The sequence below is a fragment of the Pangasianodon hypophthalmus genome, chromosome 10 (assembly GCF_027358585.1).
Source record: "Pangasianodon hypophthalmus isolate fPanHyp1 chromosome 10, fPanHyp1.pri, whole genome shotgun sequence".
Classification (NCBI taxonomy): Eukaryota; Metazoa; Chordata; class Actinopteri; order Siluriformes; family Pangasiidae; genus Pangasianodon; species Pangasianodon hypophthalmus.
In genome coordinates, this window is record NC_069719.1 from 22,128,910 (window position 1) to 22,156,143 (window position 27,234).

Below are 27,234 nucleotides of genomic sequence, written 5' to 3' on the forward strand. Positions count from 1 at the left end.
ATATGCAGCTGGAAAGTTCATGGAACCACAACTAATCATCCATGGACAGGTTACCACAAAAGATTTCACAACATACTTTCAGACTAATGATAAGGAAGGTAAGAGATAAACCAGCAGTGACTTGAAAAGAGCTGCAGGATGACCTGAAAGCAGCAGGAACAAGAGTTACACAGAGAACAATAAGCAATGAACTGCACCACAATAATCGTTGTTCCTACACCCTATGCAAATATCCTCTGCTAAAAATGAAGTACAGAGGTACATGTCTAAAATTGGAAACAACTATTTAGACAAATCAGAATTGTTTTGGAACAAAAGACAACAAATAAAGAACTCTGCAATAATTAAGCTTATTATGTTTGGAGAAAGATGGGTTGTGCATATGAGCCCAAGAACACCTTACCCACAATGAAGTATGGTGGGGGAGAGCATAAGACATGGGGCTGATTCTCTGCAAATGATACTGGGGAATAACACCTCACTGAAGGAAACATGAATGGAGTGATGTACTAGGACATATTAGAGGAGAATTTAATCTTACTGGCCAAGAAACTGAATCTGCAGAGAAGATGGATGTTTCAAAAAGACAACAACCCCAAACATACAGCCAAAATAATACAAGATTGGTTTGGCCATGTAAACAACTTCACCTTCTTTTTTAGAAACCAATCTCCTGACTTGATTTATAGAGAATTTTAAAGTCCATCATAACCTTGGGGAATTAAAGATGATTTGCCAAAGAGAAATATGCCAAAATTGAGCCACAATTGCTGCAAAAACCTAATTCCTCTTTACTGTAGTCTCAAAGCCGTGATTGCCAACAAAGGCTATGCTACAAGTACTAATCTTGTTCTTTGTGGCGTCTGAGTATTTTTTCCCTATCAATTTCATTTTTAAACATTTTTAAAACTCTTTGTTTATGGTTATGATTTTTTTGGTTGCACAACTGCACTATTTGTCCATGTAGTACACAGTTATAGAAGGGATTTTGTCAGAATGACTGAGTTAGTCCCAAATGCAGGACACAGACAGGAGTACTATTTTGAAAGTCTTTAATGAATTTAAGCAGTTCTCCAAAACAAATGGTAGGGGTGTGTGCAACGGCAGTAGAGCAGGGAGTGTAAAGACAATGAGCTCAAAATAAAACAGTTCACACTCACTGGTAGCAAGCACAGAGTCCATATAAGGGTTGAGTCCAAAAGGAACAGCTCACAGGCTGGATAAAGTCCACAAGGCAAAAGCCGAAACAAACTAATCCAAAGAGCAGGCCAAAATCCAAGTTGAGAACAGTCCGAATGGTCAAATCCAGCAAACAACAAACAACAGCAGAATGAAGCAGACTTACACAAAAACGGGTAACAGGCCTGGTCAAAACCGGGGGAACAGACAAAAAAAAAAACAACAAAACAGGCAGGATAGCTCTCAGGATAACTCTTATACACAAGGTAAACAGAGAAGACCATCTGGCGATGAGCACATATTCTCAGAATCCTTTCATAGTGCTGGGACACAAAATGGCCACCACAGCAAGCGCTCCTCCCAAAATGCCCACCGACCTGGAAGTGCAATCGTGACAGAATTTATTTATGATTGTATTATTCATTATCACCCAGATGAGGATGGGTTCCCTTTTGAGTCTAGTTCCTCTCAAGGTTTCTTCCTCATATCGTCTCAGGGATTTTTTCGTTGCCACCGTCACCTCTGGCTTGCTCTTTAGGGATAAATTGACATATTTACAATTTATTTTGATTTAATTTAATTTGAATGTATTTATTTCTGTATAGCTGCTTTGTGACAATGTCCATTGTTAAAAGTGCTATACAAATAAAATTGAATTGAATTGAACTGAATTCATATTTATAAATGTGAAAAGACATTGTGTGTAAATTTGAAGTGGATATACAGTATGCACTGGATAAAAGTAAATACTTTTGAATGTAAGGTCAGAGTTTTAAATTTGAGGTGCAGCTCATCACAACAGTCATGTTGATGGTGGAAAGTTTTAAAGAAAAACAGAGCTCATCAGTCTGTTTAATGTCGCTGTGCATGAAATCGCTATAAAATTGTGGATAGGGAGAAATTTTTTTTTTCCTTTTTATTGTAGGACTTATTTTCCAAGAAATATGCTTGTTTTGTGTGCACAAACACGTGTATAAAGTGGCCAATTTGAGTGAGACTGCATCAGAGAGTAGTGGGTCCTGACCCAAACCCCTTTGTATGACCACGCTCCAAACATTGCTTTTGACCTCAGAATCTTGTTCTGTATGTGGTTTTCATGTTTCATGCATCCATGCAAGAAATCATAACTTATAGCTGTTTAAGTAAAATTAGCATTGTGAAATGCCTGCTAAAATTTGATTGGCTGCAGGTGGGTATGTTTTTGAAGTAATTAACTGGTTATTAAAAATCCTGTTACAGATTAGCAGATTGATGCATACCAAATCTCAGCTCAAATGTAAATAACGTCAAAAATAACTATTTGAACCTTACTCCACCCCCTTTCAATGATCATGCCCCAACCTGAGCAGACATCCTCAGAATCTTGTACAGAACATGAATTTCAATTTGGGTTCAAATCTACATTACTAATCACAAATTACAGCTGTTTGATTGAACCAGGTCTGCCTCTTTAGAGTTTATTGGCATATGGCGGCCATATTGTTTACAGTCCTAAGTAGTTTAACATCAATTTTAACATCAAATAACATCAAAAGGTTGGCCAAAAATCCCAGGACTAGTTCACAAAAGTAAGTTTCAAATATTATGCACATTATCTCAAATGTAAGTGGGTGGAGCCAAATGTTCCAAAAGGCAGTTTTGTAGAGTTTGTGCAAACAAATTAGGCTGAAGAACAATTTTCACTGTACAGCTTGTTTTCTAAGAGATATGCTTGCTTTTGAACAGTGGCCCCCAGTGGGCAATTTGAGTGACAAAGCAAGTTTCATGATGATTGCTCATTGTTAACTCTATCAAATTCCTTTTTAAATGACCAGGTCGTTATTAACAATACCCATACAAATTATGATAAAGATGCAGAATACAAAGTTTCAGCTCAATTGGACTTACAGTTCCTGAGAAACTGTTTTCTCAACTTAACTCCGTCAACTTAACTCGGTGACCATGCCTAAAACTCATCGGACCTCCTCAGGACCTTTTCCTGAAGGGGCCTGTAAAGTTATGTTTGAGTCCATGCAAATACTCATGAGTTACAGCTACTTGAATGAATTAGGCTCCACCACATTAGAATTGATTAGTAGGTGGGGGCAATATTGTTCATAAAGCTAAATGTTTCTGACAAGTATTTAAGGAGAAACTCAATTTGACACCAATTTTGTGAAGATGGTACAAAATTCTAGGACTAGTTCCCAAAAGTAGATTTTGCATATTATACAAATTAGCAAAAAAATCTAAGTGGGCAGAGCTAAGTGGTCCAAATTGCAAATTATTGGTTCAGACTGAGCCAAGGAATCAGGGGAAAAGAATTTTACAAAAACTTACTAAATGAGTCAAAAGATTTTCTTTGAGTTACAGAGGTAAAGTTTAGGTGTGTATGTGTGTGTTGTATACCTGAAATGATTGGTAGTTCATCTCTGTTCTGCTCCTGCAACATTACTCAACACCCTTCGTTAATGAACTGCAGTCTGCATTGACTTGTTAGTGACTTTGAGTACTAGTGGGCAGTGGCCTCTACCAATGATATAATTGACAAGAAATTAATCACACTGCATGATCTCATTATAAACGACTGTGGACTCAGTTTCTCCAGCTGAGCTGAGGTAAGAGACACACTGCTTGGTGTGGCCACAGAAGCATGAACCTACTGCACAGGAAAACTAAAAGTTAAGCTCTTCCACAAATATTAGCTCCACAAAACAAACAAAATTTCTATTTTACTGAAGTGAACAGAAGTCAACCATTTCTGGCTCAAAGGCTTTGTTACAGTTATTCACCCTTATGAAAATCTGTACAAGAATTAATAATGCTTTTCAAAAGGTTTGGCCTTCGGGATCACACACCACAGCAGTCTTTTTAAAATCAGTCTAAGCAATAAATAAATGTTTAGCTTTCAGCAAAATACATGACTCCATTTAACTAAGAAAATTAGTATAGTTATCCTATTAAAGCAAATAAAAACACTGTCTGTGATACAGGGGAAAAATAATATTACTAATTAAATTGATATCTAGAGCTGTTTTATGTTATGGTGTTCATCAAGTACAGAAAATAGAGTGCAAATACATTAAGAACATGCAATAATGCAGCCTAATCTACTTAAGACTAACCTACTAGAAATACCAGCATAATTCACAGATATTACAGTGCTGGTTCTTGAGTGTTTTAGATTTTTTAGATTAGATAAATTTCAATTATAAAGAGATTTAGTTCAACTACCTGTACCAAAGCAGAACTAAAACTTAGACATGGTAGTCCAAATGTCTGTCCACCACAAATGACTATTTTCATTTTAAAAAAGAGAGATTAACACAATTTTGTTAAATTACAGTTCCATTATACAATATTCTATAGCTCTTAATTAACCAAAATGCCTTAAATTTTTTTTTCATTTAATAACAGTGAAGACTAACACGTAAAGAAGACTGCACTGACTCAATGTCAAGTGTTAAGAGACAGCATTACTAAGCAAAACTGGAATAAAAATATTGTGACAGATTGAATAAATATCTGCAAAGATTGTGCATTCTGATGAATAATTATCATTTGAATGTTGCTGTATGTGTAACTATGTCAATAATGAGAAGAGAGAGAATATTGATTAACCTGTTTGATACCAAGCCGGTAGGCCATGATGCGGTCCACTGCGCTGGGGTTCATCTGTGTCCATTGGAGTTTAAAACCATAAACTCTGGGCTTATTCTGCCACAGCGCACTATATGTGTCATAGTAGAACTCTGGAGCAAAGGCCTTGCCTGAAAGGAACAGAACATTATATAAGTGCTTATTTCACACAAGAAAAAAAGACCTTAGATGAGATTAGAAGACAATTTATCCAACAATACAATACACTATGTGAAGATGCCTATGCGTGGATAGGCTCCACCCTAAATCTCAGTGAGCAAGCCAAGGAGGACAAAACCTGGGAAGAAACCAAAACCCAGCAGAAGGTCAACCACTTCTTTTTGGGTCATCCATATGAACTCAACCAGAGGTGGTTGCACCATGATTTTAGAATTTTCTAAAGCTAGTACATAAAATTTTGGTGTTGCATAGAAAATAGTGATGATAATTTTGAGCAAATTAAGCTTTCTTCACTTTTGGTGGCATCATTTTAAATGATCTTACAAAGCTGTGCTCTTTCAAATATTTCTGCCAGAGTTAGTGTACTTTTCAGGTACCCCAACTCAAAGCAATGCTGCAACTGATTTTTTTTTAACTGTTTGTCCAAGAATGTCATTCTGAAGCACTTTTCAGATGCTCATAGAGACTTTGAAAATTCTCTAACTACACTACCACTACTGTGGACACCAGATATTGCATCTACTCTTAGTTATAAAGTTTCAAATTTAAGAAAATCAATTTAACTACTTGTGACTAATTGTTCCTCTTTCGGCTGCCATTAGGGGTCACCATAGCAGATCATTGGTCCACATATTTGATTTGGCACAGTTTTTATGCCAGATGCCCTTCCTGATGCAACCCTCCCCAATTTTATCCGGGCCTGGGACCGGCACTGAGAGCGCCCTGCTGCACGCGGTTCCCTGGCTGGGAATTGAACCTGGGTAACTACTTGTGACTAGTATTTTGAAAAATTATAGAAAATTCTCTATACTATATACCTATATTTTCTTTTTCCTATATATTGTATTATGCTACGTGTGTGTGAATCCCCTATTTTTTTAAAACACAAATAAGCACCAGGTTTTTTTTTATAACACAAGTCAATACTGCAATTGGTATTCCAATTATTGAAATTGGTAAATTAACAAAAATTTACAATTTTAAAAAGTGTAAAATTCAGTTTTGACGAGGTGCTAGATACATGAATTTTAGTTGTCTTCATATGTTTCTACTTCTGTAAAACAATATACCTAAAATATTGCTGACCTTATCAGTAAAATTTACTGCTGCCTAGAACTTTTATATTATATATCTGATGTCAGAGGGATTTCGGATTTGCTCAATCCCAAATTGTGTGCCTATAAAAGCCTGTGGAAACAGCACAGGCCCAAATGTCTCAAGTTATTCATCTCATGTAGTGCAATAGCAGTCATGGCATCCATTTTGCCTTGATCTGTTGGTGTGCTCAAATTGTGAAGTCATACCAGTAAGGTTGGAACAACTACAGGTTTATGTGGACTTTATATTTGCATTCATTATGGAGTGGTTTATCTTGACTGATTTGAAGAATACCAGAGATCCTGTCAACAAACACAAAAAGGACTCTGTGTTGTTTCAATTAAATTGGTTGATTTCTTCGTGGAAAGAACAAATGCAGATGTAAAAATTGTCATGTGCAAAAAGGAAACTTGATGCTACACAGAAAAGTTAGTTGTTGCTTCAGCCATAAAGCACAACAAGGGACACAGCAAGGTTTATAAGGATTTAATTAATCGAACAAACTTGAATTTTATTCAGAATGATGCCAACAGTGTTGGCAAATGAAATTTGTGGTGCATATAGGACTAGGATAATAGTTTACACATGCACAAAGTCAGGGCCCTAGCTGCTTGTCAAAATTGGATTTAATGTGTCTCAAAAATGAAAGTTATCAATTCTAGCCATATTTGCATGTATGCACTTGTAGTAATAGTTAAATAAGGTTTCAGCATGGTGTCTAATGTTGACACATACAATACATGAAGACTCACACTGATGGACTGCTCGATTAGTTAGGCTTGGCTAGCTTTTATGTGACACTGGACTTAAGGGGTATTGGCAGATTCCAATGACTCCAATATCTCGAGAAAAAAACAGCCTTTTCCACTTTTCCACAATTTGTCACACTTCTGTTTGTGTTGGTTGGAGCCCTACCGACATTTCAATGTATCACGGACAGAATTCTCCACTCACACAATGCATATTACTGTAAATGACTGGCAGTGGCATTTACAACATCTGAGGGCATCTTGAGTGCAATTGGATGCGTCTCTTTGTGCTTTCCGTGATGACAAAAAGAGAGTGGCATAGCTGGGGGAGCCTGATACACATACATTGTGGAGTGTGAACTTGTGAACTTGATGGAACAAAAGCTGTGAGACCTTCTGCCTGAGGAAAAGGAGTGCTGCCATAAGTCTGGACTATGCTTTTATTGTGGGAATAAAGGACATTTCAGAATGATTGCAGTCTACATTCTGAATCCAAAACCTTCAAACAGGTGAGTAAACCCATCACTCCCATGATCAAAAGCAGATGTACAACATCTCCTGGTTGTTTCTTGAGACAAAGCATTACTTGTTGGATATTTTAATATTCATTTTGATAATCAACAAGACCCTCTGAGAACAGTGGTTGTGTCCATTCTAGATTCAGTAGGGGTTAATCAGAATGTAATAAGACCCAGTCATAATGGTGGTCACACTTGATCTAATAGTCTGAAGCTATATCACATCTATATCATCTCATTTAAAATGAGTCTTACTCATAATATATGCACTTTGCCACACTACTGCATCAAATGTACATTCACGTCAGCTACTGCACATAGTTTTATCAATAATCTCCCAGAGTTATCAATCTTGACTGGATCACTATCTGACCCCAGACAACTGAATGCTTAGAGTCAATGTTCTGCTACACTCTATATAATGTAGCTCCACTTCAATAATTAGAGAGATAAAATAGCACCCTGGTATAATGATCACACATGCAATTTAAAACAGACCACTCAAAAAATTCTAACATAAATGGCATCAAACTAAATTGGTAGTATTCCAAACAGCATTGAAGCAGAGCCTCCTGTGCTATAGAAAAGCGATGCTCCAAGTGATGCTGGGTCAACATACTATATCTCTCCACCATAATAGAAGATAACAAAAATAATCCTAGATTCTTATTTAATACTATAGCAAAGTTAACTTGGAATAAGACCACCACAGAAGCATGCACACCATCAATATATAGTAGTGATGATTTTTTTCAATGACAAAATTTAAAATATCAGACAAAAAATATTAATTTAAAGCCAGATAATTTGCTAACTAAACTAGCAGATGACAATATAAATATATCAGCTCAGCGATTAGAATTTTTCATTCTAATCAAATCTTCAAAATCATCTACTTGTGTACTAGATCCCAAACCTACATGTTTATTCTAACATGTACGACAAGAAGTAATCGAACCTCTTCTAAAAATAATCAATTCTCCAATTAGCACTGGCTATGTACCAAAATACCTCATTTAAAAAACCTGACCTTGACCCCTGTCAGCTGTCCAACTATAAGCCAATTTCAAACCTCCCTTTTATCTCTAAGATCCTAGAAAATGTTGTAGCACAGCAGTTATGCTCATACCTACATGGGAATAACATTCATGCAATCTATCAGTCAGGATTTAGGTCTCATTATAGCACTGAGACAGCACTGCTTACTAGTAAATGAAATATTACTGGCCTCTGATCAGGGGTGTGTGTCCTTGCTTGTGTTGCTTGACCTTAGTGAAGCTTTTGACACCGGTGGTCATACTATTCACCTTGATAGACTAGAAAATGTTGTTGGAATTAAGGGAACAGCCACCTCCTGGCTCAGATCTTGTTTAACTAATCATTATCTGTTTGTAGATGTAAATGGTGACTACTCTGTGCATACTAAGGTCTAGTTTTGTGTTCCACAAGGTTCTGTTTTAGGCCCACTGCTTTTTTCTCTATATATGCTACATCTGGGTAAAATTATTCATAAACATGGTATCAGCTTCCACTGTTATGCTGATGACATACAGTTATATGTTTCAGCAAAGCCAGATGACAGACACCAGCTTAATAAAGTTGAGAAATGTGTAAAGGACACCGGATGCTTAGTAACTACCCTCTACTTAATTCCTTACATGTGAGAAGCACTTGTACTAGGACCACATGCAGCTGGAAGTAAACTTTCTGTTTACATAGTAACTCTGGATGTCCTTTTAGTTACATCATGTGCAGCACTAAAAGACCTTGGTATGATTATTGACTCCCGTCTCTGATTTGAAGCTCATGTAGATAATATTACTAGGATTTTTTTTTTTTTACCTCTAGGTTGGGTCATTGTAATGCCTTGCTGTCCGGATGTTCCAGTAGATGCATAAACAAGCTCCCGATAGTCCAGAATGCAGCAGCCAGAGTCCTTACTAGAAACAGAAGATATGACCACATCACCCCTATCTTTTCCAAACTACATTGGCTCCCATTCAAATTTCACATTTCACGTGGCTCAGTACCTCAGTGAACCTCTGGTCTTTTATGATCTGCTACACCTACTTTGTTCAAAAGGTGCAGGCTCTTTGTTGGTACTTCAAAAAAATGAAGGCTACAGCAGGGGGAAGAGCTTTCTCTTACAAATCCCAACAGTTATGGAACAGCCTTCCAATTTTTGGGACTCAGACACAGTTTCACACAGTGAGTGTTTAGTCTAGGCTGAAAACATATTTACTTAGTCAAACTTTTTGTTAATAGTTTTTTTTCTTACGTAAAGGCACAAGGCACAGATCTGGAGGGTTCATGGGCATAGAATGTTTCGGTAAACTGGGATGTTTGGATGCTGTCGGCCCCCCACCCTCATGCGTTCACTCAGGTTTGTTGATGGTGGAGTGGCTGGCTGCTTTATGTTCCAGGGTGCCCTCATGTCTGTGTTAGCTACTGGCTGTCCTTTTTAGTTATGCTGTCATAACTAGAATTGCCAGAGTCACTGCTTGCACACTGCACAGAATGTAAATTTTCTTTAACCATTATGTGAAAAGAAGCATACCTACTAATCTGTGCTCTCTTTATCTCTACCCCTTCCCTCTTTCTTCCCCCTAACTCTCTCTCTCTCTGTTGAGCTAAAAATGCTACTCCTAAAGATACCAGTGATCTTGACTCCTTTTGCTTTCCGGACCTGCGTGATCCATCCTGATGCCCTACTTCTGGTTGGAGTTCTCATCACTTGGAAACTGCTTGCTGCTGCTGAGGGTGGCCCCATATGGACAGACTAAAGATACATGAGAATACTGTGGATGGTACCACTTAAAAACCATGAAGATGGCTTTGGATTGCACTTAATATGAATGGTTGTGCTACGATAGCTTAGGACTGTAGTTGGTATGACAGCTTTAGGCAATTGTAGTACTAAAGCTATCAGTTGTGCACTCAATCTCAGTGAATAACTGATAACTTCAAAAAACAATAGACTTCATGTTAAAACTATAATGAATTTCCTTGTTACACCATTGCATTTACATTAGATTTAAGTCATTTGGCAGGGACCCTTATCCAGGATTATCTCATTTATAACTGATCAGTTGAGGGTTAAGGGCCTTGCTCAAGGGCCCAGCAGTGGTAGCTTGGTGGTGCTGGGATTTGAACTCTCAACCTTCCAATCAGAAGTCTAATGTCTTAAACACTGATCTACCAGTGCAATTTTTGACTATATAGCATACAGTTATAGAAGGGAATCATTTATAGTCACACTATCCAGTGTCACCTAGATGAGGATGGGTTCCTTTTTGAGTCTGGTTCCTCTCAAGGTTTCTTCCTCATATCATCTCAGGGAGTTTTTCCTTGCCACCATCACCTCTGACTTGCTCATTAGGGATGAATTGTCAAATTCTAAATTATGAATTTAAAATTTATATCCAGAATTTCTATATATCTATACAGGTCCTTTGTGACAAGGTAAATTGTTAATAGCTCTATAGAAATAAAATTGAATTGAATTGATCCATCTAGGGCTTTGACGGTAAGGTTAAGGTGAGGGGAACAAGAGGCGTGGTCCATAAGAGCCCCAGTGTCATCCATAAATTCCTTGCTGCTCCAGAATCTGTGAGGGTCAGGAAAAACATTACATTCAGACCATGTTCAATTCACTTTTATTTGCATAGTGCTTATAACAATGGCTGTTCCATAACTATGGGGCTTTGTAAGATTTGTAAATAATCTTCTTCTCCTTCCCCTTATCTTCTTAAGTATATTTTTTGTATTGCACAGATGTAGAGTACCTGATATTGGATATTGTCACAAAGCAGCATTACAGTAATGTACTGTATTCAGAATATACATTTTTAATTTATAAATATATCCCTAATGAGAGGCGCTAGTATCAAGGAAAAACTCCCTGAGACGACATGAGGAAGAAACCTTGAGAGGAACCAGACTTAAAAGAGAATCCATCCTGATCTGGATAACACAGGATAGTGTAATTATAAATCATTTCTCTTCTATAACTGTATATTATATAATCAAAACGAACATTTGTGTAAAGAGGAATTTACGAGCTTATTAGAAACTTTTGAGTGTGAGCATCAGAGTCATTTCTAAATTCATTATAGTTTCAACTTAAAAGTCTATTGTGTTGAAGTTATTAACTATTCCGTGATGGAGACTTGAATGCAAAACTGTGCTTAGCAATTGCAGTCCTAAGGCTCTCAGAGGAAGAACATCCACAGCCATCTTTATGAGTTGTCCCCTCCAAATGTACACTGGAGTTTTGCACCTAGAGAAACTTTCCTTTATGATGACACAATCTCCTTACCACCCCATTGTCCTGGGGCCTCCCTCGCTGTCCACTCACGATCGTGTAACTTCCTTGAGACAAGGTGAGCTCATGACCTGGGGCGAATCCTGTTTTAACCACTGCCTGGTTATTCCGTGTATCTCTACACACATAGAAAGTCTAAACACCCAGAAAAAGGTGGCCCAGAGGTGTATAGACACTGAAGATTTTAGCAAAACTCAAGTAGCAAAGTTACCACCACATCGACCATAGAACTGTGCCATTGACCTCCTGGTGGGTGCCACACCCCCAAGAGGAAGAGACTACCCTCTGTCTCATCCTGAAATCCAAGCCACGGAAGATTACATTACAGAAGCCCTAGCACATCGCTACATCCTCTGATCTATGTCTCCTGGTCCCATCCTTCATTGAGTCAGTAAGAAGGGCAAAAGTATTCACAAAACTCGACTTAAGAAGTGCCTATAACCTGATATGCATCAGGGAGTGAGATGATTGGAAGGTGGCATTCATCACAAACACTGGGGGTTATGAATATGTTGTAATGCCACATGGTCTCTTCAATGCATCATCTATCTTACAGGCCTTCATCAACGAGGCACTCTCAGAATTCTTGTATGTCTGTGTCATAACTTACATAGATGACATCTTGATTTTCTCAAAACAGAGGAGGACCACATCACTCAGATATGGGCCATACTAACCAAGCTGTTAGAAAATAATCTGTATGTCAAGCTGGAAAAATGTGACTTTTACATAACATCTATGAAGTTCCTAGGTTACATCCTATATGAGAAAGGAGTGGAGATGGATGATCACAAAGGTGGACACCATCAGATCCTGGCGACCACCAAAAGCAAGAAAGGAGATGCAACGTTTCCTGGGGTTTGTAAACATCTACAGATGTTTCATCAGATGGTTTAGTGTGTGGCTGTTCCTCTGACATCCCTACTGAAGGGAAAACCCCAAGACATTAACAATCATCAAGCATTTGAGTCTCTAAAGAGGAGGTTCACCACTGCTGCTACCCTACATTACCCAGACCCTGACCTGCAATTTGTAGTTGGGGTGGATGCCTCTGGCAGTGGGACTGGGGCTGTCCTCTCCCAAAGACAAGGTAATCCCACAAAGGTGCATCCCTTTGTCATCTTTTCTAGGAAGCTAACACCAGAAGAAAGAAATTATATTCACCATCAAAGTGGCTCTAGAGGAGTGGAGGCACTTGCTGGCAGGCTCCAGGTACCTTTTTATAATCATTACAGATCACAAGCCTTTGACTAAGAGAGAGCAAGTAATCCAGTGGGAACTCTCTGAGCTCTGGACATCCAGGCATCACCAGAACCCAAAGGTTAGTGGAAAATAAATTTTGGTGGAACATGTTGAGAAGGGTTATAGAACAGTATGTTAAGGAATGTGCCATATATACTCCAACCAAATCCTCACACCAATCACCTGCAGGGCTACTGGAACTGTTCCCCACCCCACAATGCCCTTGGTGCCATATAGCACTTAATTTTATTGTAGACCTCCCCAACTCACAAGGACACAAAGCCATCCTCAAAATCACTGATCATTTCCCTATAACTTGCCCTCTTGTTCCCTTCCCAAATTACCCACAGCTATGGAGACAGCAGAAATCCTGTTTAAGTAGGTCTTAAATTGTATGGCCTCCCTGAAGAATTGTATCAGATCGAGGGGTTCAGTTCACATGCCTGCTCTGGCAAGGATTTTGGAAAAAAAAAAAAAACAACAGCAAAAAAACTAAATATAAATGTCAGTCTAACCTTCAATTTTTATTAACCTTCAGTGTGTATCCTGGGATTCCAGCCACCACTCTTCCCCTGGTCTGGAGAACCCTCAATCGTTCTCATCATAGACGACTGCATCAGTTGAAGCAAACAGACCTGGTAACCAGCCCATGGCAGACTGGAGAGAGTGGTACAGCATCAGAAGGAACAAGCTGACTGCTACCATTGCCCACACTGAACATTACTTAGTGTTCTGCAACATCCAGCCTGAACAGTCCCACTCCTGTCAAAGTGTCAAAGACTGTCAAAGTGCTTTGTAGTCTCTATCAAAAACATATCTTCATGCTAGTTCACTAGAACGGGGATAAGAGTACCATCGAGAAAATTTTGTGAAAACCAATTGTTATACCTTTTCACATTACTTAAAAAATATAAAAAAAGAAAGTGAGCCAACACAAACCTATAAATTAAGACAAATAAAACTAATCATTCAGTTACAACAAAAGAAATGGCACCATATAAATGGAGGACAGGCAGGTCTGTCTGCGCATAGCCATAAGCTGTAAACAAATGCCTCAGCTGACAGAAGATTTAGCGCTCGCTCATTATTTTTAATATTATATATTTATTAAACATTTTATTGGCATAGATGTAAGTCAAAATAACCTCCACATCTGCCTTCCAGCCTTTCCCCTCATCATTCACTTCATGCTTCCAGCTGTCTATACACTTGAACTTATGAAGTTTTGTGGACATCACAAAAAAAAAATTAGCTGTTTTGGGAATGCGCTTTGCACTTCACAGGTAATAACCACGCACAAGTATGAAGAAAATCAGCGTCTCAGAAATGTTTGTAAATCTGGCAGAAAACTTTTGTTTGGTTTGGCTCACGCAAAAATTTACACACAGCTTGACTGATGGATAAATGAGGCCCACTGTTGGTTAGCTTGCCAATTGTTTCTAACTCGTATTAGAGACACACCTGCTAAAACACAACAGCAAAAAATAATATTTGTCGTGTTGTCAGCTTGTCAGAGAATAAAAGACATAAAATAAAAACATGTCACTTATCAAAACAACTATGTTGCTTTCTGTCTTTCCACAGCCAGAGCTCTATATGATGGCAGTTGCTGGAGTCATTGTCAGCACAACTGAGCTCTTCACCTGTGCTATAATGTAGATGTCTACCAATATCTGAATGGTCTCCACCTAATTGTCACATGGGAGTTCACATACTAACATTTATGCAGGTAATACATGATTTAACTAATTTGTCCCTTGTGACCAGATGCTCCATTTTAGGGGAGCATAATTATTACATTATTTGATTACACATAACAGTGTTAAGGTGTATTAACAATTGCTTATTCCTTTGACATCAGTTGGAATAAAAACAGTAAGACAAATAGACTATTTATCTATTAGTTATCTATGTACTCTTCTTCCAAATCATTGTACTTCAGAAATCTGCAGTTACATAAGTGAATAATAGTGAGCCAATTCTATATAAGCAATTTTGACATCACTGACCTAATATGGAATTCTTTTTACCATGTTAAATGATTTATCTTAAGTAAATGCTTTACCCTGGTCAGGATCACTATAGTGTTTATATTATGGGAAAAACATCTAACTAAGTAAATTAGAAATAGATGGATAAGGCTATGAAAACAATTTTTGTAATTTTTGCCTCTGCACACCACCACAGTGGATTTGAAATGAAGCAAGATGTGATTGAAGTGTAGACTTTCAGCTTTAATTCAAGGGGTTTAACAAAAATATTGCATGAACCGTTTAGAAATTACAGCCATTTTTTTTTACATAGTTTCTCTAATTTCACAGGCTCAAAAGTAATTGGACAATTGACTGATAAGCAGTTTAATGCCCGGGTGTGGTCTGTTTCCTTGTTATTTCATGACAAATTAAGGAGATAAATGTCTGGAGTTGATTCTAAGCATTGAATTTGCATTTGGTAGTTGTTCATGGGAACTCTCACTTTGGTCCAAAAAGGTGTAGATGCAAGTGAAAGAGTCCACAATTAGGCTGAAAAACAAACCAGACCTATCAGAGAGATAGCAGAAACTTTTGCAAAATGTTTGCCTGATACGGATTCTGGACCAGTTGCTTTGTGTTTATAGATACTTTTATGCCCAAAATGAAAACAGTACTTTTTAAGGGCAAGAGTTTAGTTCTTACAGCAATGAAGCACGGATGCAAGCATGATGTGTTTGATTCAAAAGGCACTATTATACTGTAGCAGAAAAAGAAGAGCTTCACATGAGATCAAAAATGTATTTGAAGTAGAGAATTTGCTGATACCTGCTGGCAAGGAATGTCACTATCAGTTAGTGTTATTAAGATGGAAAAGGCTTGTGCGGTGCAAATGGGATCCCAGATTTTACTCTGTTTAACGATTAGGAATAAATTCAGCTCTGCTAAAAATTACTGTTAAAATCAAGGTCCAGTTACAGACTTTAGCCAAACCACACTGTTCCAACAACAGTAAAAGTCAAAAACCTAAACATTGCATGGGTCACTTGGCAGTCAACATCTAACTGAAGCAATTTGAATGATTTTTTTCTATTTTTACACAAGACTCTAAACCATTAGACATTCCAAAACCTTGACTGTCAACTTTGCTAGTATAATAAGTAAGGAATAAAACACAATGAGGCCTGCTGTTATAGGAAAATAATCAACAATGGGGTGGTGTGATGCCAGAGAAAATTTGGTTTTCAAGATATCTTCAATTAAGGTGCTGCTTCCTCTGTTCTCTTCTATAAAAACAAACAAAAAAAACCTTTCCATGGACTTTACAGGGTCAATTCATTTTATATATATTTACATATACAGTTAGGTCCGGAAGTATTTGGACAATGACAGAGTTTTTGTGATTTTGCCTTTATACACCACCACAATGGATTTGAAATAAAACAATCAAGATGTAATCGAAATGTAGACCTGTAGAAGCTTTGTTTTAAGAGCTTACCATTTAGGAATTACAGCCATTTTCAATAAAATACCTCCATTTTCAGGGGCTCAAAGGTATTTAGACAAAGTGACATAATTGTAAATATAACCATAATTTTAATACTTGGATGAAAATCCTTTACAGTCAATGACTGCCTGAAGTCTGGAGCCCATGACCTCAAAACTCAAATTCTGAGTTTCCTCCCTGGAGATGCTTTGCTGGGCCTTCACTGCGGCCACCTTCAGTTGCTACTTGTTTGTGGGTCTTTCTGCCTTCAGTCTTGTCTTCAGTAAGTCAAAAGCATGCTCTATTGGGTTGAGATCAGGCAACTGACTTGGCCATTGAAGAATATTCCATTTCTTTGCCTTCAAAAAGTCTTGAGTTGCTATCATTTAGGGTCATCATCCACCTGCACTGTGAAGCGGTGTCCTATCAGTTTTGTAGCATTTGGCTGAATGTGAGCAGAGAGTATAGCCCTATACACCTCAGAATTCATCTTGCTACTTCTGTCAGCAGTCACATCATCAATAAACACCAGTGAGCCCGTTCCATTGGCAGCCATATATGCAAATGCCATAACACTTCCTCCACCATGTTTGACACATGATGTGGTATACTTTGGATCATGAGCTGTTCCTTTCTTTCACCATACTTTTCTCTTCCCATCATTCTGGTACAAGTTAGAATCTTATTCCAGAACATGGGAGGCTCTTTTAGATGTTTTCTGGCAGAGTCTGGATTTCCTGTTCTTGAATGTTACCAGTGGTTTGCACCTTGTTGTAAACCCTCTGTATTTACATTCATGAAGGCGTTTCTTGATTGTAGATTTTGACAATGATACGCCTACCTTCTCCAGAGTATTCTTGACTTCTGTTGATGTTGTGAAGGGGTTTTTCTTCACCAAGGAAAGGATTCTGCGATCATCCACTTTAGTTGTCTTCTGTGGTCTTCCAGGCCTTTCAATGTTGTTGAGCTCACCAGTGCTTTCTTTCTTTTTAAGAATATACCCAACTGTTGATTTGGCCAAACCTAAGGTTTTTGCTATCTCTCTTATAGATTTATGTTGTTTTTTCAGCCTAATGATGGCCTCCTTCACTTGCATTGATATCTCCTTGGACTTCATATTGGTAGCTCCAGTCAAACAGCTGCCGAATGCCAACTCAATACCTGATATCAACTCCAGACCTTTTATCTGCTTCATTTGTCTTGAAGTAACGAAGGACTGGACCGCACCTGGTCAATTCATTCTTGTCAGTCAATTGTCCAAATACCTTTGAGCCTCTGAAAATGGAAGTACTTTGCTTAAAATGCCTGTAATTCCTAAATGGTAAATGCCATATTTTTGTGGAACCTCTTATAAGAAAGCTGGAAGTCTACACTTCAATCACATCTTAATTGTTTTATTTCAAATCTACTGTGGTGGTGTATAAAGGCAAAATCACAAAAACTCTGTCATTATCTGTATGACTGTATAGAATGTATATAATGTAATGTATGACTGTATAGAATGTATAATTATATAATGTCACCTGACTGTATATAAATAAATAAATTTACATTATATATATATATATATATATATATATATATATATATATATATATATATATATATATATATATAAATATATATATATATATATATATTAACTATTGCCCTCAAATGGCATTGTTGTTTTTAAGCATATTTAAAGCCCAAGACATGAATTTCAATGTGACATATTGTGGTTACATAAAACCGTACTGGACTTAATACTGCTTGTTGTTTGAGCCGATATTTTGCAAGAAAAATGGTCAGAATTGTTGTAACTGCATGTAACGTTAAAAAAAAAAATAGAGATATGTCTCCTGTTAAGCAACATCAATGTTTTTTCCACTTCTTGTTTTTCTAAAAGTTTAGCCTGTTTGGTTTAATCATGGCTCTTCCAAACCATGTTCTTTGTATCTCATGCTGCACCCACACAGGAGATATTGGTGTGGATGCAGTGGGTAGTTCTTCAATCATCTCAGGTTTAATACAGCTTCCATTCTCCAGAGATGGGAAAGGTATCAGGTGAAGTCTGTTCCACCGAAGAGAACCATGTGGAACATTTACCACATACGATTGTGGAGTATTATGGTCTTTTACAATGGTCCCAGGGGTTTTGACATCAGTAACCGAGACTTCACATCCAGGCTGTAGATTGATCAGTTTTCTGACTATGATGCATGTCATACCTCTGAGTGTCCACACTTTTCCTCCTTTCCACTTGTGAGTGAACAGCATGACCATCAGCAAGGGAAGGTTTGAGTAACTGAGGAAGAGTTGTCACAGTTGTCCTCAGCCGTCTCCCCCTGAGAAGGTGGCTCGGACTATACCCATCCTGCAATGGAGCAGACCTGTATGCCAACATTGCTACATATGGATCAGATGCTTTTTTCAAAAGATTTTTAATCGTTTGGACAGCACGTTCTGCTTCTACGTTGCTCTGTGGAAATCTTGGACTGCTGGTCACATGCTTGAATTTGTATGCTGTCACAAAATCTGCAAAATCCTGAGCTACGAATTGTGGCCCATTATCACATATTCCAGCGTCTCGGGGGTGCCATGTCTCACATCTGATGATTTAGTCTGTGACAGGTCTGTGACAACTTCCACATATCTCGGATAATAGTCCACCACAAGCAAATATGTTCTATTTTTCAGCATGAACAAATCTGCTCCAAGCTTTTGCCACAGTCTTTCTGGATGCTCTGTGGTAATGAGTGGTTCTTTTGGATTCACTCATTGCTCTATGCAGATTCTGCATCTCTATACCACATCAGTCCAGGCCACCATATGGACTGGCATGCTCGTTCCCTGCATTTCACTATTCCCTGATGACCTTCATGGAGCTTTTCCAGAGCATGGTTTCTGAGTGAAGATGGAATTACAAGCTTGGAATCTTTCAGACGTACTCCATTATGAACTGTGAGGAAAGCTCGCTCAGCCCAGGACAGATTTGGTGGACCCTTTTATCAGGCCATCCCCTCATACAAATTTTTATAACCTGCTCACAGACACTGTCTGATTTCAAGTGTGGTAGTGGCAGTAGTAGCTCAGTGGATAAGCTGGTGGACTAATGATCAGAAGGTTATGAGTTCAATCCCCAGCACCACCAACCTGCCACTGCTGGGTCCCTGAGCAAGGCCCTCAACTACTCAGTTGTATAAATGTAAGCTGCTCTGGATAAGGGTGTCTCCCAAATGCTGTAAATGTAGAAGTGTTTGTTTAGGTTGGAGAGGTAAGAACTGCTGTTAAATGTTTGTGTCTTCTAGCAACTCACCATTATTGAGCCTTGTTTTTTCAGGTTTGCATAAGAGTGCATCAGCAGTCCCTAAATTCTTCCCTGGAACATGCACGATTGAATAAGAATACTTCATCAGTCTCATCCTGAAATGTTTGAAACAATGATTGTGTTCCGAGGCTGATCTGTTTCCATAGTGAACTGTTTTCCAGAAAGGAAATCTTTGAAGTGTTCACATGCCCATGTAAGACCTAGTGCTTCCTTTTCAACTTGAGAATAACACTGCTCTAGAGGAGTAAGAGAGCATGAAGCATATGCCTCCACAAATGGTCTCCACAAATGATGAAGCATCTGCAGACACTTTGATGTCTTTTTCAGGATCGTACATTGCTAACACAGGAGTAGATGACAGCTCTTCTTTTAAGTCTCTAAAAGCTTTGTTCTGCTCTGTTCCCCAGTCCCAGTGATTTTGCTTTGACGATAAGTCTCTAAGCGGTTTGTCTTTCATAGCAAGTTGTGGGATAAATTTCCCACCACCATCACCATCTCCAGAAAACTTCTTACCTCACTGACGTTTGAGGGTGGCTGCATTTTCCTCATAGCCTCAGTTTTCCCAGGATCTGGTCTGATTCCATCAGCTGAGATGATATGTCCCAGAAAGTGAATCTTGCTTTTTGACAGATCGCACTTATCCACGTTAAGTGTGATGCCAGCATTCTGAATCTTTTGCAATACCATGTGCAAACGTGCATCATGTTCATCCCGGGTTCCTCCCCAGGTAAGTACATCATCCATATGACAGGTGACTCCCACCAGTCCTTCTCTAATGTCCGACACCATTCTGCATTGGAAATGTTCATGAGCTGAAGCAATGCCAAAGGCAAGCAGAAGAAGAAAAAACAGCCTTTATTTGTCACATACAGTATACATTACAGCACAGTGAAATTCTTTTCTTCATGTATTCTAGTTTGCTGGGAAGCTGGGGTCAGAGTGTAGGGTCAGCCATGATACAACACCCCAGGAGCAGAGAGGGTTAAGGGCCTAGCTCAAGGGCCCAACAGTAGCAGCTTGGCAGTTCTGGGGCTTGAACCCCCAACCTTCTGATCAGGTAACCTAGAGCCTTAACCACTGAGCCACCACTGCCCTGAGGGCTGCACTGTAGTGTCTGGGGTTAGAGGAATTTGCCAAAATCCTGAGTTTGCATCAAGCTTGCTAAAGATCTTGGCCCCTGCCAACACACCAAGACTTTGTTCCACGGATGGCAGTATGTATTTCTCTCTACACTGCAAAGCTGGACAGTCCTGTGTTTCTTCGGCATTATCACCATACCAGAGCACCAGTCAGTTGGCTTCCACTCTGCTTATGACACATTTTCTCCATACAGAGGAATTCACCTTGGAGTCTTAAGAGAAAAAGGCACTACATTTGGTTGGAGCTTTATAGCATAAGACTGGCTGATGACCCCTAAACCACTGTACAGTTTTGGATATGATTTCTTTAGAGTTATTATGTCAATGCTGTCCAGTCTCGTAACTAGATCTAGACATGTTATTGCTGGCCTACCCAATAATGCTGTTTGATTGTGGTTTTTAATCACGAACATATCCTGTGTTGCTTCTACTTCCGCCTTTTGCAGCACTAAACTGGTAACGCCTAGCACCTCCAGTGGTTGTCCACCTGGTCCTATGAGAGAGGACTTTTTACAGGTTTTACAGCTGACCCTTGTCAGTCTTAAATTTCACTTTTTTGCCTACCACCACAATTTCAGTTCTCCATGGGCCTTCTGCAGCTGTCACTGACACAAGGACTATGGTGCTTTCCTCGGTTACCTCATGAACTGACTTAATTGACCTGACTTAATTGACCTGACTCTTCTGCCATGCTAACTGCCTTGTCTACTGTTAAATCTTTATCAAGCTACATGCATTCAGACAGGCCTAAATCAGTCAGTCCCACTACCAGTCTGTCTCTTACAAGCTCATCATATAGCAGTCCGTAATTACAGTGTTCAGCTAACGTATATAGTGCAGTCACGAATGATTCCACTGTTTCATTCCACCCCTATTTCTGCAACTTAAACCTAGCCCTTTAGTAAATCACATTCTTTTTCACAACAAAGTATACATTTCTCTGCTGTTCTGTCAGATTTTGCCATAGCAGAATGTCGTCAGCCTTGTCTCCCATACAACAGATGAGCATATTCACCTAATTTCCCTCTGTAGACAAATACAGGTTACTTGCTTGACAAAAACGTTCAAATAGTCAGATCCATCTGGGCCACTTGTGCGGCTTGGAAAATTCGAAGGGCTTTGGTGGCTGAATGCTAAATGTTGTGCTCGGCCCCGATGTGACAACATTAACCAGCTCTGGTCTGTGCATGTTCTCATCCTGTGCATCCTCCATGGCTACCACCAGGTTAACATTAAACACAGGAACTTTAGCATTTTACATGTCTAACCTACACTCCGTACGAGGGAACGACTCTACAAGTGCATTTCTGACACCATGTTGTGTTTCTTGAGAATAACATGCACGAGTTCGACACTTGCAACTTGAACTTTATTCACTTCAGCCGCATATGTATATAAACAAGACATTTCTGGAGCTAGGTTCTCGTCCTCTGGCCCAAGCCAATCCCATCTCTTGACGCAACCATACACATACTCCCGTATTATTGTGAACATCCCACAAGAATCATGCCTAAACGAGGCATGCCTCAGGTTTTGGCAAACTCCACCTGGAGTGCAATGAAAAACTGCTAGCACTTTTGCAATTTGGGGTAATTTATTACTGGTGAAGGATAAAGCTGTATACAGAATTAGCTATGTTGCTACTGGACAGGTATATAAGCAATCTATATAAAGATCTGAACTGTTTTAATGGCCTGCTTACATTTTTTTATTACAAAAAAAAAAAACAGTGAAGTCACTCCATTTCATAATTCTCATAAATCAAAATGAGCTGAATTTCAGGAGTTTAGAGTATTATAACTTTGTGTTATAACACTACAAACATAAGACCTTTTGACTCATATTGATTCATGAGAATGGCTGACTGCATTCACTGTCCTGTTTTACTTGGCTGTCAAGCAGCTGAATGAGCTATTGTGTAGCTTAAAATGCTAATGATGCTAATACCAAAGCTTTAAATCTCACACAACCTAATTACAATGAAAAACAGGACAGTGAAGGTGACTCTTGACTCTGTCTCATTCCAATAAACATAGAAGTTTGTCTTCTGCTGATAGCCCTTCATATAAGTTTTAAATCTGGCAACAAGGAGACATTGAGAGCCACAAAGAACAATCTGAATGCTGGCATTAGTGTGGTTAAGAACATGTCTAAGTAGAAAGCCACTTTAGCAGCAACTAGAAACCACCCGTTGAAAAAGTAAGAGTTCACATCAAGGAAAATCTCACATGGAGCTTCAACACCTTCCACAAAAGATCAAAAAGGCCCCTCAATGTTACACAGATGCACTGAAGAGAGCATAATGACCATGGTCTGGTATGGCAGTTATACTGCTACTGACCTTAAGTCCCTACAGAGTGTGGTGAATGTAGCTGAGTGCATCACTGAGAATGAATCAAGAACACTTCTGCATACACAAGCTTACAGATGCCCATGATTGGCTAGTGTCATTGTGCTTGTCAGGGGAGAGAGTAATGCCATCATTCCCACCCAGAGAGCATGGCCAATTCTGACTCTCAGCCATGGATGACTGTGGCATCATAACAATTTGAGGCCATGTGTGACAGATTTGACCTTGTGTGGACATTTTCCTGGTCCTCATGAGAAAAACTGCACGCACTTTATCAAAAATTGCAACCTAAAAAAAATAAAAGAATCCAAATATTTCCCTTTGGTTAATGAATGTAACTCATTTTACACTCACATTTGCTTACATATTTCAGGCACTTAACATAATGCATTCCATAGTTTTATAAGAAATTTTTAGAATTTACATTCCAATGCAAAAAACTGGAGTTACTATTATTATTATTTTTTTTTACAGCTAATTTGGATTTATTTTTAGCCTTAGTCTTTTGATGGAAACACATTTTAGTCATATTTTCGTCATTCGATTAATGTTATGTTAATGTTAATGTTTTAGTCTAGTTTTATTTGACCAAAAAAAAAAAAACTGCAGCAATTTTAGGCAACTAAAATTAGACCATTTAGTTCAATTCCAGGTCAATTTACAAATGCATATTGCCTTTACTTCTTGATTTATGGCCCTAGCAAAGCCTTTCTCCAAAGAATTAAATTTAGCATAAATATGTCAATCATAGAAGACAGGCCTATCTAGCAGTGCAGGACAACAGTTGTGGCCGGGAGTATAGCAAGCAGCATACAGAGCATCTCACAATTCCTTTGTATAAGCAACAGCAAGAATGAACACATGAAACGGTGGAAAATAGTTATAGCTCTGCCCAACCGACATTTTCTGGCCTTTTCATTTTGTTTTTACTCATTGAGATAAATGTCATTACATTTCCCAGAGATTCTGAGTAAGAGGGATAATTTCTATTTCTGTATCATTTTATTTTCTTCATGTAAAAAGATTTTGGAGACAAATAAATTTAATGTTTTGTTATTGTGATGTTCTTGACCCATGTAAGCACACAAATCTCAATGACGATTTGTGTGATAGTGTGAGGGAAATGGCACTTTTATTCAGTGCAGTAGGAAATCATCATAAATGCATGGCTTTGAGAGAATGAGTATTTTTGTGGAACCTCTTAAAATAAAGCTGAAACTCTACACTTTGATCACATCTTGATTGTTTTATTTCAAATACATTGTGGTGGTGTATAAAGGCAAAATCACAAAAACTCCGTCATTGTCCAAATACTTCCGGACCTGACATTATATATATATATATATATATATATATATATATATATATACACACACACACCCCATTAAATATTCAGTTCTCATTAAGAAATGAGAACATGTCAATTTCTGATCTTGTTTTAATTTGTACCTGTAGATGAAAGTGATATAATTGCATGTAAACTACAAAAAATCACTTTGTTTTCACTTATTAAAGAAAAGAAATCAACAAAAATGAGTATTTCAACTGAGGAAAAAGTTAGGACACCCTATGCCCTAATAGCTAGTGTTTCCCCTTTTGACTGAAATAACCTCAATGAGGCATTTCTTGTAGCCATCTACCAGTTTCTGACATTGACTGGAAGAAAGTTTCCCCCACTCCTCAATGCAGAATTCTTTCAGCTGTGTGATGTTTGAGGGATTTCTTGCATGCAAAATCCATTTCAAATCACCCCACAGGATCTCAATAGGATTTAGATCTGGTCTTTGACTTGGCCATTCCAGAACTCTCCATTTTTTACTTTTCTGCCAGTCCTTGGTGGATTTACTGGTATGTTTTGGGTCACTCTTATGTTGCAAGGTCCAGTTCTGCTTCAGCTTCAATTTTTTGACAGATGGTCTCACATGTTCCTCAAGAACCTTCTGATACAGTGTAGCATTCATAGTGGATTCTATGATGGTGAGCTGGCTAGGTCCTGCTGCAGCAAAGCATCCCCAAACCATAAGACTTCCATGTTTCACAGTTGGTATGAGGTTCTTTTGCTGAAATGCTGTATTTGGTTTACGCCAAACATGCCCTCTGTTATGGTGTTCAAATAATTCAATTTTAGACTCATCTGTCCAATGCAAATTATTTCAGAAGTCTTGGCCTTTCTGTGTGTTCTTTGGCAAACTTCACTCTTGCCCTCATGTTTTTCTTAGACAGCAAAGGTTTCCCCCTTGCACACCTCCCATGATAATTAAAATTGTGCAGTTTCTTTCTTATTGTAGATTCATGCACTTTGACATCAACTTTCCGGATTTTCCGGACAGTGGAATGGCTGATTACAAATCCTTTTGAGATCTTTTTATATCCCTTACCAGACTCATAATAATCAACAATCTTCTTACTGAAGGCCTCAGAGAGCTCTTTGGATCTCACCATGGTGATACCTCTCACTTCAACAATTAAGAGCAAACTAAACTAAATGTCTGAGGTTTAAATAAAGTAAGCCTCCTTCAAAATGCTCTGTAACGATGTTCTAATAATTTGCACCTGATGTGATACACCTGCAAGTAATTTTAGCCATTTTAAGTACAAATAAATGTGGGGGTGTCCTTACTTTTTCCTCACAAGAAATTGGATTTTTTTTTTAATTACATTTTCTTTGACTTTTCTTTGGTTTTATTTGTTTAGTTATCTTACTTGAATCTCCCAAATCTTTTTTACATAAATTGCAAATACACAACAGTGTGAGACGAGTGCAGGACAGTAAATACACAGGACAATAAATAACTTGTTCATATAACCACAAAACATATGTTCTGTCAACTTTTGTGTAGCGTGCGTATGTCAGAAACACCATGTCATGATGAGGTCCTACTTTGCCAGAGTTGAGACAGATGTGCTGTCTGCCATTTGTCTATATTTGTTGGTCACACAAGCAAAAACAGTTTGGATGACTACAGATGGATTTTATGTACTCCAAACAATAAAATTAGTAAGTATATCTTGACTTGTGCTTTTTATAAATTGTTAATTTAGGCTTGTCACCCATCAGGTTTTCTGTGAAACCCGCCAGTTCTGAACAGCTAACAGTAAACCTGTAAAATGTATTTTTCATATTTTATTTTACATCATTCCAAACATTTTACCTATAAATCAAATCTAGATATGATGTTTAGCAAACGTTAAAAGTTCAGAATGTTTAATTAAACTGATTCTTTTAGTGACCATTTTTGAAATTGCATACTCCAATAAGTAACAATATCTAATGTATTATAATCAGGGTCTTAGCAACCATTACTTTTTTTGAGGACTAATAATTACATAATAAATACATTTAAGAAGTTTATTTTGCTTAATCACAGACTGTGCTAGGGAAAAAATTCTAGCGTAAATGAAGGCTTAAAGATGAAGCAGAAGCCTCTACCAGCGGCTTGCTATTCCAGTGTGCAGGACTAACATGCAAGTGGTAATCCCATTAGGACACTTTTGACCCAGCGTTGTCGATACAGAGACTTGTGATTTCCATAGACTTCTGTTGTAATCGGAGAAAGTGACACATGTCATGGGGCAAACGATAGTTCCAAACACTGAATAGTTCCAGCACTGAACCTCATTCATTTCAATGTTTCCCAAACACGCTCGCTGGTAAGTTGATGAAATCACTGCATTTTTGACATTTTAACGCAGATAGCTGACCTCTCGTTAATCTAGTCAATAGAGGTATTTTATGTAGCCAGCTTTAGTTAATGTTTATCGTTAGATAATAGCTAGTTAGATTCTTAGATTTAGATTCTAAAAGCATTTAGCTAGCGTGACACTTCAAAAAAAAGTGTCCACAAGGTGACAATGAACGTCCTTTTCACCCCCTCTATAGATACATTTTCTGACTCCAGTTTAGACACTGCAATTTTAATTGAACCATCATCTCCGTCAACTTCTTCACTCAGCCTCCATTCAGAGTGATCTGCCGCCTGTTCACAGCTAAATTTACTGCATGTTATTTCAAAAGGTACATGAAAATTAACTTCATGGTACATAAAACACTTCATGTCTGCTAAAATTAAC

The 27,234-nt window shown here is 38.2% G+C and overlaps 1 protein-coding gene across 14 annotated transcripts in view; it reads right to left on the reverse strand.

Annotated features, from left to right (window-relative positions):
* The window catches only part of mdga2a (MAM domain containing glycosylphosphatidylinositol anchor 2a), a 308,605-nt gene that overhangs the window by 77,426 nt on the left and 203,945 nt on the right, over positions 1-27,234 (reverse strand). For all 14 annotated transcript variants that reach the window (XM_053237458.1, XM_053237457.1, XM_053237455.1 and 11 more), the window contains one exon: positions 4,780-4,928. In XM_053237458.1, coding sequence (XP_053093433.1) covers positions 4,780-4,928 — 149 coding nt within the window. The remainder of the gene's footprint in view (positions 1-4,779; positions 4,929-27,234) is intronic.